The sequence below is a fragment of the Pempheris klunzingeri genome, chromosome 20, assembly GCF_042242105.1.
Source record: "Pempheris klunzingeri isolate RE-2024b chromosome 20, fPemKlu1.hap1, whole genome shotgun sequence".
In the NCBI taxonomy this organism is placed as follows: domain Eukaryota; kingdom Metazoa; phylum Chordata; class Actinopteri; order Acropomatiformes; family Pempheridae; genus Pempheris; species Pempheris klunzingeri.
Window position 1 is genome coordinate 15758779 of NC_092031.1, and position 13632 is coordinate 15772410.

General features: G+C 44.0%; 2 protein-coding genes and 1 non-coding gene across 4 annotated transcripts; all 3 read left to right on the plus strand.

Moving 5' to 3' along the window:
* Positions 1–114: 114 nt before the first annotated feature.
* Positions 115–9803, plus strand: gspt1 (G1 to S phase transition 1). Its single transcript, XM_070851370.1, has 14 exons — positions 115–501; positions 773–817; positions 2419–2691; positions 2790–2823; positions 3082–3159; positions 3597–3777; positions 4028–4182; positions 4278–4418; positions 5043–5136; positions 7519–7599; positions 7832–8005; positions 8505–8594; positions 8706–8874; positions 9069–9803. The coding sequence occupies exons 1-14, from the start codon at positions 306–308 to the stop codon at positions 9119–9121; spliced, it is 1764 nt and encodes a 587-aa protein (XP_070707471.1). The 5' UTR covers positions 115–305; the 3' UTR covers positions 9122–9803.
* A 377-nt stretch (positions 9804–10180) lies between these two features.
* Positions 10181–13373, plus strand: rsl1d1 (ribosomal L1 domain containing 1). Of its 2 annotated transcripts, none has more exons than XM_070851789.1 (9): positions 10181–10244; positions 10491–10630; positions 10738–10876; positions 11096–11244; positions 11595–11696; positions 12077–12170; positions 12283–12411; positions 12512–12655; positions 12791–13373. In XM_070851789.1, exons 1-9 carry the CDS (start codon positions 10206–10208, stop codon positions 12929–12931), a joined length of 1077 nt encoding a protein of 358 aa, XP_070707890.1. In that variant the 5' UTR covers positions 10181–10205; the 3' UTR covers positions 12932–13373. The 2 variants fall into 2 exon arrangements, with proteins under 2 accessions (XP_070707890.1, XP_070707891.1); XM_070851790.1 differs by having other exon boundaries at positions 12794–13373.
* On the plus strand, positions 11822–11953 carry LOC139220456 (small nucleolar RNA SNORA55). Its single transcript, XR_011585804.1, has one exon. It is a non-coding gene; the product is annotated as a small nucleolar RNA SNORA55 (small nucleolar RNA).
* Positions 13374–13632: the final 259 nt, after the last annotated feature.

Here is a 13632-nt window from a genome sequence, read left to right on the forward strand (position 1 = left end):
ATTACAGTTGACCCTGTAGACAGTGTAGAGGTGTGAACCCAGAGGGAACATGGAGGTCCAGGCAGCAGGGCTCCGCTGCTGGCCTCTAGCGGTGTTTGCGGGACGTGCAGCGGCTGAACGCCACCTCTCGTCGGGCAGAGGATCCATATGCTGACCGGAGCAGGGCTTAACAAAGCGATGGGAACTTCACCAAACGTGCTGCTAAGAGTCTAAAACACACCAGCAACTGAACGCCTCAGCGGAGCCATAAAAACCATCCACCTTCCCCGGGAGCGGCGAGCTTGTCAACTCTGGAAAAAGGAGCGATGGACCCGAGAGACACAGCCCCGGATTCGTGGGAGCTGGAGGAGGATACCGAGGCCCCGGCTGCCGCGGCGGGGCTCCCGACCGCCTTCGCCGCCCTCAACGTCAACGCCAAGCCGTTTGTTCCCAACGTCAACGCCCCGGTGTTTGTGCCGAGCTTCCTTCAAGCCAGCGCCGTGGAAATGCCGGCCTCGGACGGTAGGTGAACGCCAGACAGCTGCCTGGAAGTTAGCTTAACTTGCTAGCTTGCCTGCTAATCCAGCTAAGTTAGCCTTCCTGACTGCAACTCGCCTCTCGGTGCAGCCACAGACATCGCGTTTCCACTAATCAACAAGTCGCTGTGGCTTAGTCCTGTGTGGTGATAGTGCAATAGCTCATTTATAAGGCAGTGAGAGTCACAGCAAAATGTGACCAGGCTTGCCTAATAAATAATCATGAAAGTTTGACGCTTTGTTTTCTCTCCTTAAAGGTTCCTGTGAGCCAGTTGCCAGCATGGAGGTGGCAGAGACAGCCGGTATGCACCCACAGTGTACCCCAGCCACTGCCAGGTTATTAAGTTACTGATCTGGCTGTCAGGCAGGTTGTTAGCACGGCACGGCACTGCACAGCACAGCACAGCACAGCACAGGTGTGGTCATAGGCTCAGGTGTGCATTCACCTGCAGCCAGATTTGAAATGTCAGACCTCAAAGCTCACTGACACTAGGAAAGTGTGGATGCTCCTGCTTGCAGTTTCACTTACTGAACCATATTTGGGTTGCTGGCATTGCTAAACCCATGTGCACTGGCCGATGTATAATATGATGCAACCTCCCATGTCCTGAAATAGACATCCCATTGGCTCACACTGTGATATGTGTCAAGCCTGCACGTCTGAGGCCACGCTCTGCTCTGTGAATGTATTTGGTTACTTCAAAACCCCCCAAACTCTGTGCTGACTAGTTCTAATTTGCCCGAGTCGGTCACTTTTTTTTGGCCTGACCCGGGATGCTGTGTGCCTTCGCTCAAGTTACAGAGAACTGGTGGAGTTTTTTTTTTTTTTTAATGGAGTGGCTGAGCACTGCAGCTGTAGCAGAATGAGTGACATAAAACAAAAAGATGAAATGTAGTGCGTGTCAGAGCCCGGAGAAAGCTTTCCCTTTTTCACATATCCTGCAGACATATCCTCAGAGATGCTTGTCCTCTTCAAATCATCTCACATATCTGAAATAAGAGTATAATTACAACACGACGAGACTGTGAGACTGGTAGAGTCGAGGCAGGAACGGCTTTCCGAGTCGCCGGCAGCAGTATCTCACAGGCTGATTATACACGATGAGGGTTGAGTAGAAAATAGGCATTGTACATGACTGCTGGGCTGCATAATTCATAGTTACGGAAATGCGAGGCTTATTTCTGTGTTGCCATGGGAAGTTGCTTCTTCTCCAGAGCTCAGCAGATTTTTTTTTTTTTTTTTTGATTGACTTGTACTTGTTTCTTTGGCAGAACATTGCATTGATTGTGTTTCTAACAAGTGAACGGTACTAACGAACATTGAACTGCAGATCACACACGGTGAAGCCTTGAGACGCTTTTTAGATTATCTGTCAAGGCACATTGATTTTATCAGCTTGCGCTTTACTCGAGGTGTTGATGTGACACACATCATGTACATAGATTCAAGGCACAGCTCCAATGGTAATTGCTTGACCTGGAAAGACGAATTGCACTTTTTGCAGCAGCTTACATTATTAAAACAGAGTAAAATCTCAAGATTAGAGATGACTGATAGCGGTGTAGGAAACACAAATGAATAAGATAAAGAAGATGCAATTCAGTCTTTTCAAGTTGGATTTGTTTCTGTGCGTGCTTGAAGTGTGCAGGAGATGATCTCGTTCCAACATTTTTTGTGCAAATGGTGATTGCAGTTTGGTTTAAACATAAAACTGGCAGAAGTGTTGCAGCTTGAACAAAGTCCAAGGTTCCAAATCAATTAGGATTCACATGGTCAGTGTGCAGCCACACAGTGCGTCATTAAATAGTTCCTCCTCCCTCCAAGCTGTGCGTTGTCTGTAGCGTCCAGACGTTACGGGGGAAATAACAGGCGCGTTGGTGCAGTAAATGTGTATGGTTTCAGCCCCAGTGGAGAATGGAAGCACAGAGGCAGACATGACCACAGAGGAAGAGACGTGGGAGCAGAAGGAGGAGCCGGGGGGAGACGGAGGAGGCGGAGGACAGGAGGACCTGGGCTCGGGAGGAGCCGGTGAGGAGGAGGGCGCCGCGAGGAAAGAGGATGAGGAGATGATGATGGAGGAGGAAGAGGAAGAGATGCCCATGCCCAAAGTGGCTCCGGCACCTCCGGATGCCCCCAAGAAAGAACACGTGAACGTGGTCTTCATCGGTCACGTGGGTGCGCGTCTTTAGTGTGTGTTTGTATTATTTAATCTACGGAAGCTTACAGAAAGTTTTACTGATCCTTTAGTGTCTATTTCTGTTTTTGTCTGTCAGATGCTGGTAAATCAACTATTGGAGGACAGATCATGTGAGTATAATACATTTTACAGCGTCTGTTCTCTTTTGATCTGCTGTATAGAAAACTTAAACTGTATTCAAACCCAGAAAGTTAAAAACAAAAACTGATGTTTATTGTTGGCAAAGAAACACATGCACATGCACTGTAATGCATCATCTGTAGCAGCTGCAGTATTTAGAAAAACCGTGCAACAGGTTTCCTCATACTCACCAGTGTTTTTAGCTTAAGCTTCACTTTCACATTTTGCTCTCCTGTTCTCCTGGCTAGGTACTTAACTGGAATGGTGGACAAGCGAACCCTGGAAAAATATGAAAGAGAAGCGAAGGAAAAGAACCGGGAGACATGGTGAGACGGGCTCGTATTGTGTCTGAGAATCAGACCTGTATCACGGCAAATTAATTGTTCCCCACAACAGCAGACAGCTGGTGCTTCATGGCAATTCTTCTCTTTTTTTTCTAAAAACAGCCCGCCTTTTCATTTTTTATTATCTTTTCATGTCCGGTATTAGTTTTTGTGAATAAATTGCAGTAAGCTGCTCAAAACATTTTAATGAAAGCCTTCAGAAGTGCTAAATTTGATTATAGTTTGTCACTTTGCTTGTTTATTTTCACTCAGCAGTTAATCACCATGGAGTTCATTGAATCAATATTCATATATTCATAATCAAATATTGCAAAAGGGTTTGATCCCATGAGGACTGTTTGCCGTGCACGGACAGTAGTTTTGAGTGCTCCTATCAGTTTTCTAAAACACAAAGTGATCATTAAACGTGATTGCTGCAGGTACCTGTCATGGGCTCTGGACACAAACCAGGAGGAGAGAGACAAGGGGAAGACGGTCGAGGTCGGGAGAGCTTACTTTGAGACTGAGAAGAAACATTTCACCATCCTGGATGCCCCCGGTCACAAGAGCTTTGTCCCCAACATGATTGGTGGAGCGTCACAGGCCGACCTGGCAGTCCTGGTGAGACGGACTTGGACACACAGCCACCATAAACGCTAACTAGCCCTAAACCTCAGACACTCAGAGATTAAATACACTTTTGTCTATATTGTGTACATTTATCAGTGGTGAGATGTTGGAACGCAGGAAAAGAGTATATACAAACATCCATGGAAACATCTCAATCCACCATCTTCATCATAAATCTTAATAACGTGCAGAGAATTTACTCGTAGCTTATTCGGGGAAATTACTCATTGGTTTGTATCAGGTGATTTCGGCAAGAAAGGGGGAGTTTGAGACCGGCTTTGAGAAGGGTGGACAGACGCGGGAACATGCTATGCTGGCTAAAACAGCAGGAGTCAAGCACCTCATTGTCCTGATCAACAAGATGGATGACCCCACTGTCAACTGGAGCCTGGAGAGGTAGACAGGGACTGAATGAAAATGGATGTCAAGTGTTTGTATTTGCTTTAACGCCGTGCCAGTGGTAAAATAGCCACTTCATTACTCTCCTGCAGGTATGAAGAGTGTAAGGAGAAGCTGGTGCCGTTTCTAAAAAAGGTGGGCTTCAACCCCAAGAAGGACATCCACTTTATGCCTTGCTCCGGACTCACAGGTGCCAACCTCAAGGACCCCGTGCCTGAATGCCCCTGGTATACGTAAGTTTGCTTTGTGAATACGCTTCTATGGGGCCTGACGTGTTGGCAGGTTATCTGAGATTCTGATGCTGTGACTGGAAGTACAGTCGCCCTCTCAGGTCTTTATTAACCACTGGCTGAACACAGCTGGACAGTGAAGCTCTGTTATAACAAAGAAAATCGTCAGCACTTAGTACTCATACTCATGTTTCACCTGGATATCTGGTTCATCTGCTAGCAGTTCCTATCCATTTAAAGCTACATCAATATCACCTTTATTTTCCATTACACCTCTACAAATATTTCCCAGAGGCGATCAGAGATCTCTCTGGGGCCTTTTTTCTACATTGGTGGCACTGACACAGTGTTGATTCCCAGTAGTTCCCTCCCTGACATCTGCCTTTATAATAGGCCCTTTTTCTTGTTCCCTGAAAAGTTGCCACCTGTTCTTTTTGTCTTTAAGGCCACCAAACAAAACCACATGTCCAGTTCCTCCATCTCACACAGGCCTTCTGGTCTGACCTTGCCTTTTGCTCAGAGTATAGGAAGACTAGCGCATTGTAGATATAAACATGACTGACAACAGAAATAAAACATGAACAAGTGGATTTTTTTATGGCAGTATTCCTTTTTCTTCTTTTTCAGGGGTTTGCCATTTATTGCCCATCTGGACAGTTTGCCAAACTTCACCAGATCCAGCGATGGACCGGTCAGACTACCAATCGTAGACAAGTACAAGGTGAGCAGCTGGAGGCCAGTGATCTTCCTAAAGAGAGAAAAACAGAAATCTGTGCGTCAGATCACTGTGTCCTCAGCTGATGAGTGGGCGTAAAATTTCTTTTTCGTTTTTGTTCACTTGCCCAAAAATCTTTTCTTTTTTTTCCCTCCCTCTGCAGTTTGTCATCCTCCTTCCTCTTGGGTGATTTTTTTTTTCCAAGAACACACCAGCATGCTTACACATACACACACACACACACACACACACACACACAACAGCCTCTGCACAGTCACTCCTCTTTAAGATAATTCAGCTTCTTGGCGCTCGCCTCAGTGTAGATGTTGGAGGCAGTTCAACACATACTGTAAGTGTTGGTGGAATCGAGTTATCTTGGAGCTCTTTTACTTGTCTCTATATTATTCATCGGCTCTTCCCTCTCTTCACATCATCTTTTCTCTTCATCCTCTTGTCTTTAACTCATTTAAATACTCTTTATACACTCCCCTCCAAAAGTATTGGAACAGTGAGGCCAATTCCTTTATTTTTGCTGTAGACTGAAAACATTTGGGGTTGACATCAAAAGATGAATATGAGACAAGAGATCAACATTTCACCTTTTATTTCCAGGTATTTACACCTGGATCTGATACACAACTTAGAAGATAGCACCTTTTGTTTGAACCCACCCATTTTTCATGTGAGCAAAAGTATTGGAACATGTGACTGACAGGTGTGTTTTGTTGCCCTGGTGTGTCCTGTTACATTGATTATTCAAACAATAAATAGCGCTGAATGTCTACGTTCAGTTTCAGATTTGGGTTTTGCCTGTGCAGACTGCATTTATAGTTAGAGGTGTGACCAACAAGAAAACCAGAGAGCTGTCCATGCGTGAAAAACAAGCAATTGTGAAGCTGAGAGAAGATGGAAAATCAATCAGAGTCATTGCACAAACATTGGCCATAGCCAGTACAACCATTTGGAATGTCCTGAAGAAGAAAGAAACCACTGGTGTACTAAGTAACAGACGTCGAACTGGTAGACCAAGGAAAACAGCAGCAGTTGATGACAGAAACATTGTGAGAGCTGTAAAGAAAGACCCTAAAACAACTGTTGGTGACATCAGCATCAACCTCCAGAGAGCAGGAGAGAAGGTGTCACAGTCTACTGTTGGCAGAAGACTTCACGAACAAAAGTACAGAGGCCACACCAGAAGATGCAAACCACTCATTAGCAAGAAGAATAGGAAGGCCAGGCTGGGATTTGCCAAAAAGTCCAGAGACAAGCCTAAAAATTCTGGGACAAAGTTTTATGGACTGATGAGACAAAGATGAACCTTTACCAAAGTGATGGAAAGGCTTTGGAGAAAGAGAGGATCTGCTCATGATCCCAAACATGGGCTTGGGCTTGCATGGCTTCTTCTGGGATGGGCTCATTCATCTTCATTGATGAAGTAACACATGATGGCAGCAGCAAAATGAACTCAGAAGTCTACAGAAACATTTTGTTTGACAATTTAAAGAAAGATGCAACCAAACTGATTGGGAGATCCTTCATGGTGCAGCAAGATAATGACTCAAAACACACTGCCAAAACAACAAAGGAGTTCATCAGGGGCAAGAAGTGGGAGGTTTTAGACTGGCCAAGTCAGTCTCCAGACTCCAACCCTATAGAGCATGCATTTTACCTGCTAAAGAGCAGACTGAAGGCTGCAGTGAAAGCCTGGAAAAGCATCACAAAAGCAGAATGCAAAAGTTTGGTGATGTCAATGGGTCACAGGCTTGATGCAGTTATTGCAAGCAAAGGATTTGCAACTAAATATTAAGTCTTTTCACGTTAATCTATTTTAAGTCTATCTGTTCCAATACTTTTGCTCGCCTAAAAATTTGGTGTTCCGTTACAAATAATGCTATCTTCTAAGTTGTGTATCAGATCCAGATGTAAATACCTGGAAATAAAAGCTGAAATGTTGATCTCTTGTCTCATATTCATCTTTTGATGTCAAACCCAAATGTTTTCAGTCTACAGCAAAAATAAAGGAACTGGCCTCACTGTTCCAACACTTTTGGAGGGGAGTGTATATATTATATAGTGGTTATATGATTCAGTAGACAGGACTGGCATTCTCCTGGTGTATGGTTTTCATTGCACAGTGCATTAGGTTAACATTATACAGGTTATAATGGTCCACACTCTGTCACTCTGTTTTGACTCTACAAAACATTTGAAGGCAAAGATTCTTGTCCCTCCTCCAGCTGTAGTGACTTTTTGTTTATTTTTTGATTAGCCAATCAATCATTTACTTTACACAATGACTAATGCATCAAACCTTACTGATGGCTACCACTGACTTGCTGTGATCTTCTTAACGTGTGTGTGTGTGTGTGTGTGTGTCTGCGCTTGTAGGACATGGGCACAGTTATCCTCGGGAAGCTGGAGTCTGGATCCATCAGTAAAGCCCAGCAGCTTGTCATGATGCCAAACAGGGTGAGCTCTCCTCTGTGTGACTTTGCTCCTTTTTCACAAGGGACCAATAAAACCTTAACTTCAAGGCCTCATTCTTGTATAAAAAAAACCCTGCAGACAGATCCTGTAACCAAAAGTATTTAATTTCAGTTTTAACACCAACCACGTATCCTGTTTCAGTACAGCAGTAATGTGTTTATTTAAAGAGTTTATTTAAAGTATTTACAGAAAGCCGTGTTCATGTGTGTTGCAGCACACAGTGGAGGTATTGAGCCTGCTGAGCGACGACGTGGAGACAGACGATGCTACTCCTGGGGAGAACCTGAAGCTGAGGCTGAAGGGCATCGAGGAAGAAGAAATCCTTCCTGGGTTTATCCTCTGTAGCCCCGACAACCTGTGCCACTCCGGTCGCACCTTTGACGCGCAGGTAAGAATGACAAGCAGCGTCCAAAGTCACTGCTTCAGTTTCCTCACGGTACATCGGACTCACTCAGCGGGTTAGCAGAGGGAAGACTTTGAATCAAAGTCTTCAGGTTTAAGGTTCAGGCAGCTGCGGACTTGACAGGTTGTCATTAGTTTGATGCCAACAGATAAACCCTCCACCACACGCACTTGTATTTAATGTGCTCAAATCTCCGTCTGCTGCTCCATTAAAAATACACACAAAAATATCAGCGTGTTTCTGCAGGTTGGCTGAACAAATAGACAGTAGCCGGGGTCTGTCCAAGCAGGAAGGCTGATTCAGTTTAAGGCCAGAGGTCTGTGCAGAGCCACTGGTTGAGCTTAAGCACAGTCTAAACAATAACTACTGTATAAATGTCCTGCTCCTTTTCTACACTAATATATGTAAAATCAACTGATTGGGATTTCTGATTTTAAAAATATCTCAACTTTTCATGTTGCTCACTTGCTCCTTTTTGTTTCAGATCGTCATCATTGAGCACAAATCAATCATTTGTCCTGGTTACAATGCAGTCCTTCACATCCACACCTGTATCGAAGAAGTGCAAATCACAGTAAGTCGCCTCCTAAGCCGTTGCTGAAACATGTTACTGTGTGAGAGTGGCTTTCTGATTGGCTCCTGGCTTTTCTTGACCGTGGTCCAACTCTCCAAATCCTGACTGCAGGCCTTAATCTGTCTGGTGGACAAGAAGACGGGGGAGAAAAGCAAAACAAGACCACGCTTTGTTAAGCAGGACCAGGTGTGTATCGCCAGGCTCCGGGCAGCAGGAGTCATCTGCTTGGAGACCTTCAAAGACTTCCCTCAGATGGGACGATTCACGCTGCGAGACGAAGGTAAGACACTTGGAGTGTGTTTATCTTAAAAACCCTTCTAAGAACAGCTAATAGATTTTGCGCAACTTTGCTTACAGAGTCCGATTTTGCAGCAAAGACAGAAAATTGTATTTGCATTTGTTGACATCTGCCTTGCTTGTTTCAATGATACGAATCTTGAATCCCTCACTTCTCTTCATACACTCGTCCACCAGGCAAAACCATCGCCATCGGCAAAGTGCTGAAGCTGGTACCAGAAAAGGACTAAATGCAACAGTGGCAGCATGCATGGAGTTCTTCCACTCGTTACCAGAGGAGAAACGCTGCTAGAGCCGACCCAAACAGATACTCTCTCTTTACACACAACTATGCTGAAGAGAAGAACAATGACAACAAGGAGCGAAAAAGGAGAATAAATCCGCATCAAACGAAGAAAACAAGACTGAATCAGTTTTTATGATGAACAATATGAAACGAGAGACCAAGTCCAGTGTGTCAGCTTTCTCATATTGAGAGCTCAGCTATGCCACTAATGTAGCTACATGTCCCCCTTCTCGTACTCCCACAGCTAACCGCGCTGCCGGCTGGCCACGCCATTTGTTTTTAGAATGGAGATGGATGCAGTGTTATTGAGAATGGGGAAGGAAAAAAAAAAACAAAAACTACAGAATGATTTCATATCCTGCAAAAGACCAGTTAGCCTGTCACTATAATTTGCAAAGTACATCTCCCCTTTTTAAGAGTGGATGAAGAATCCGACGGACATTTTATTTGGTTTTAAGGATTGCTGTACCAAAATTTTTAGTTTGGTCTCTCTCCACACGAGATGGTTTAATTGGATTGAGCTCACATACTGCTCTGATGAACCATGGATAAACACACACACAGACACACAGACACACACAGCTGTTACACAATGTGAACTGAAAATAAATGATCAAGCTGCAACAGCAAGGTGTTTTTGTTTTCCTTTTAAAAAGTATTCACACCTGAGAGGGGCAAATCAATACCCAAAACAATCTTAAATGCACAACAATATCAACGCTAATGGAGTTTCCTTTCTTTTGTTATATAAACATTTTAAAACTGAAAAGCTGCCATTTTTTGACCCTTTAGGGTTGCCTTACATTTGCAATTTACTTAAGTATTTTATAAAATGTTCAGTGCGGAGACAGACTTAATATATAAATATATAGAGAAATATCTATGTCATCACTGTAGACAACCTGTTGCCATCTTTTCTTTCCTTGGTGTTCACCGTTTTCGTACTAATAAAGTTTGTTTGGTTTTATGTGACGTAGAATATGCCTATTGCGCATGCGTGGCATCGGTTCACACGTGAAGAAGACAGCATGGCTGAGGACAGTAAAGTTGAGTTGGACCGGACACAGGTAAAAAACAAAGACTGTTTTTGCTCCTTTACATTTAAAGGTTTCACAGATAGCACCGTGCTTAACAGGAGATTACATGACTGATGAGTTATATTGTTATGAATCGAGAGCAGCTGAAAGCTAGCTAGCTAGCATTAGCGCACAAGTTTAGCAACGGAGCTAATTCACAGTGGCACTGCAACAAGTACCAGTGGAAGAAAACTAGAGTGTTTAGTCTTTTATAAGTAGAGTTAATGTCTCTGTCAGGTGAAAAAGGCCGTCCAAGCTCTGCAGGCTTTCCTGAAAACTAAGTCGACCAGTGAATCCTCGTTCCTGGACGACACTCAGCACATCAGCCTGCTCTTCACCCTCTGGAAGATCCCCCAAAAGGCGCAGACCATCCGCATGTGAGTCCACCACACAGGGGCACAACGCTGCCTTCATGCCTGTCCTGTAGTTCATCTGTAGATAATGTCCATGATATTTGTTACTGATCTCTTCATTCTGCCCACAGTCCCCTGCCCCACGGCCAGCGGCCTGAGACAGAGGAGGTTTGCCTCTTCACCAGAGATGAGCCCAAAATGACCTCAGAACAAACCCAGAGGTTTTATAAGAAGCTGCTGGAGGAGAGGGGAGTCAAAAACATCACAGAGGTATCTGCTAGTCAGTCTTTACAGCAAACACAAAGCTCAGTATGGAAATATTTACAGTTAAGTGTAATAAATGTGTGTTCATGGAGGCAGAGTTGGGTGACGAGCCAGTCAGATCACACAGACCACAGGTGTTAAACCAGCCAAAAGGTTTTTTGGTCGACATTAAGACTTCCCAGTGATGGCCTCCATAATCATGGTGTGTCCCTGTATCCGTGGCAGATCATCCCCTACAAGGTTCTGAGGACAGAATACAAACCGTATGAAGCCAAGCGCCGTCTGCTGGGAAACTTTGACATGTTCCTGTCAGACGACCGCATCCGCCGCCTGCTGCCATCCCACCTCGGGAAGCATTTCTACCTGAGGAAGAAGTAAGACCTGTGCCCAGTGTTGTCATATGTTCAGCAGAATACCAGAGCAAACAGTTTTATGAACTCTAGAGTTGAATGATCTTAATCACTTCTGTAAGCACCAACTGCAGATTCATGTTATGCTCTAATATGGAGACGAAAATGTAGAAATTAAGGTGTAAATAAGCTGGATCTAAACCAGCAAATCTAACAAAAACTGATGTTAATTCCTACTTATCTTTCTTGCAAGTTCTTTAACGCATTTAGTACCAAACTTTTTTAACATATTTATGTACTCTAAAACTTTGTTCATAATGGGTGGCTCTGTAGCTGCAGTAGCTCCGTTCTTACCACATGTCCGTCTTCATCAGAGAGCCGCTGTCTGTGAACCTGCAGAGCAAACATCTGGCCAGAGACATCCAGAGAGTCATCCAGGGCACCAGTGTGAAGGTTACCAACAAGGGCTGCTGCTGGTGAGATTTGCTCTACGGCTCCGTGTGTTCCTAATCCAATCTGAAGCTGCTTTATTCCGCTTTCTGTGACGCCAACCTTCGTTTTCAGCTTCAGGACAACCTGGAGTCCTTTTGTGTAACAAGTAGCACCTCTCAGCAACCCTGTCGATTCTGTTAAGTGTTTGATATGGGCGATTGCTGGTGCCATAGAGATTCAATGTAAATCCAGATGGACCTCCTCTTCCAGTGGAGCCTGTCTCTACAACTTTGATACACAACATGTGATGTTCACATTGAGCACAAAAATACTTGCATCTATGCTACTTGTACAGACGCTTTTTGCAATTCCACCTTACACACGCTAACCCTGCATTATGTGCCATGGTTGGGCTGTATTGTAGCATGGCGCGTGTTGCCCACTCCGGCATGACTGCAGACGAGGTTACAGAAAACATCGAGGCTGCTGTCCAAACAGTGGTGGCCAAACTACACACGGTGAGTCTCACGTTTTCATTAGGGTTGGTTTTGCAAGTTGGATTAAAATCACCAGAAATCATGAATGGACTTAGTTCCCTGCACAACTTTATATTTTCATTACTATTTACAGAAAGGACCCGTGATGAAGCTTGTCCATGTAAAGAGTCAAACATCAGTGGCCCTGCCCATCTACACCTCAGACCTGAGCAACCTCAACATGCTGCTGAAGGCAGAGAAACCCCAGACTCCCAAAAAAGAGGTGGGAACAAGTTCGTATTCAAACGTCCATCTTGTGTCAGAGCCACATTTATTGAAACAAAGTGGAAAATAACCAGCTTGTGTGTGTGTGTTGGTCTCAGGGAGCTGCAGCCAAAAAGCAGGCAAAGAAGAAAAAGACGGAGGACACAAAGCAAACGGATAGCACTGCAGAGGGAAAGGAAGAGGAGGAAGAAATCCCACAGCTGGTTCCCATAGCAACACCTACCAAAAAGCCTAAACTGGAGGTCAGTGCGACTCACAGCTGCTAGATTTAAACACGTAAACTAATTCAAATATTTCAGCTGGCATTGTGGAAAAATTCGAGCGCTGTCTGACAATTGTGTGGACCGCTCACCCTCACTGCCTTTTGTTTGTTTTAGAAGCCATCCAAAAAGAAGCAGCTGGAGAAAGCACCCAAACCTGCCCCAGCGAAGAAAGGAAAAAAGGCACGAGGCAAACTGACCAAGAAGGCAGGCAAGACTGACTCTAAAGTAAAAAGAAAAGCACCCAAAGTGAAATGATTCTCAGCAGAGCGTCTTTGCACATTTTCTTGGACATTTTACACAGAACACACCGGATGGTTCACAGTACGGTCGATTATATTCAGTCTTGTTTTTTTTTTTGCTCGTATGAAGCAGATTATAAAATATGTTGATCTTTGGCTATGTAGTGTTCTCTGAATACTAAATAAATACAGCAGGCCGCTTTTCACAGCAGACACTTTTATCATAGCAGGAAATGCACAAGTGGAACTGATATTATCAATAACGCAAAGCCAAATGGACTCCAGCCCTGATAAGGTTATTAATCACTTGTATGATTTTCCTGCTATTTCAAAATGATTGTGTGGAAGAAGACCAATAAAATACTTATGATTGCCTACGAGTGTTCATGCATAGCAAAAGTGGTGATTTATCACAATGTTGTGGTTTGAAATTCTGCAGAGAATCTTAAGTATTACACTTGCAAGAAAATGACACAAAAAAAGGACTTTTCATAAAGCATGACCTTTTCTCTTAGTGTATTCATACCAGTCAGACAGCGAAGCTAAATATTGTCAGGAAGGAAGAGCTAATACAGATGCATTTAATAATTGATTCAAGCAAGGTTACTTTGCCCGGTACTTACTTTTACTTTCTCCAAGAATGCATTTCTCAATACACACAGTGGCTTTGCAGAGTGACTCAAACAGGACTAGACAGTTTTTATGTTTTCAGCTTGT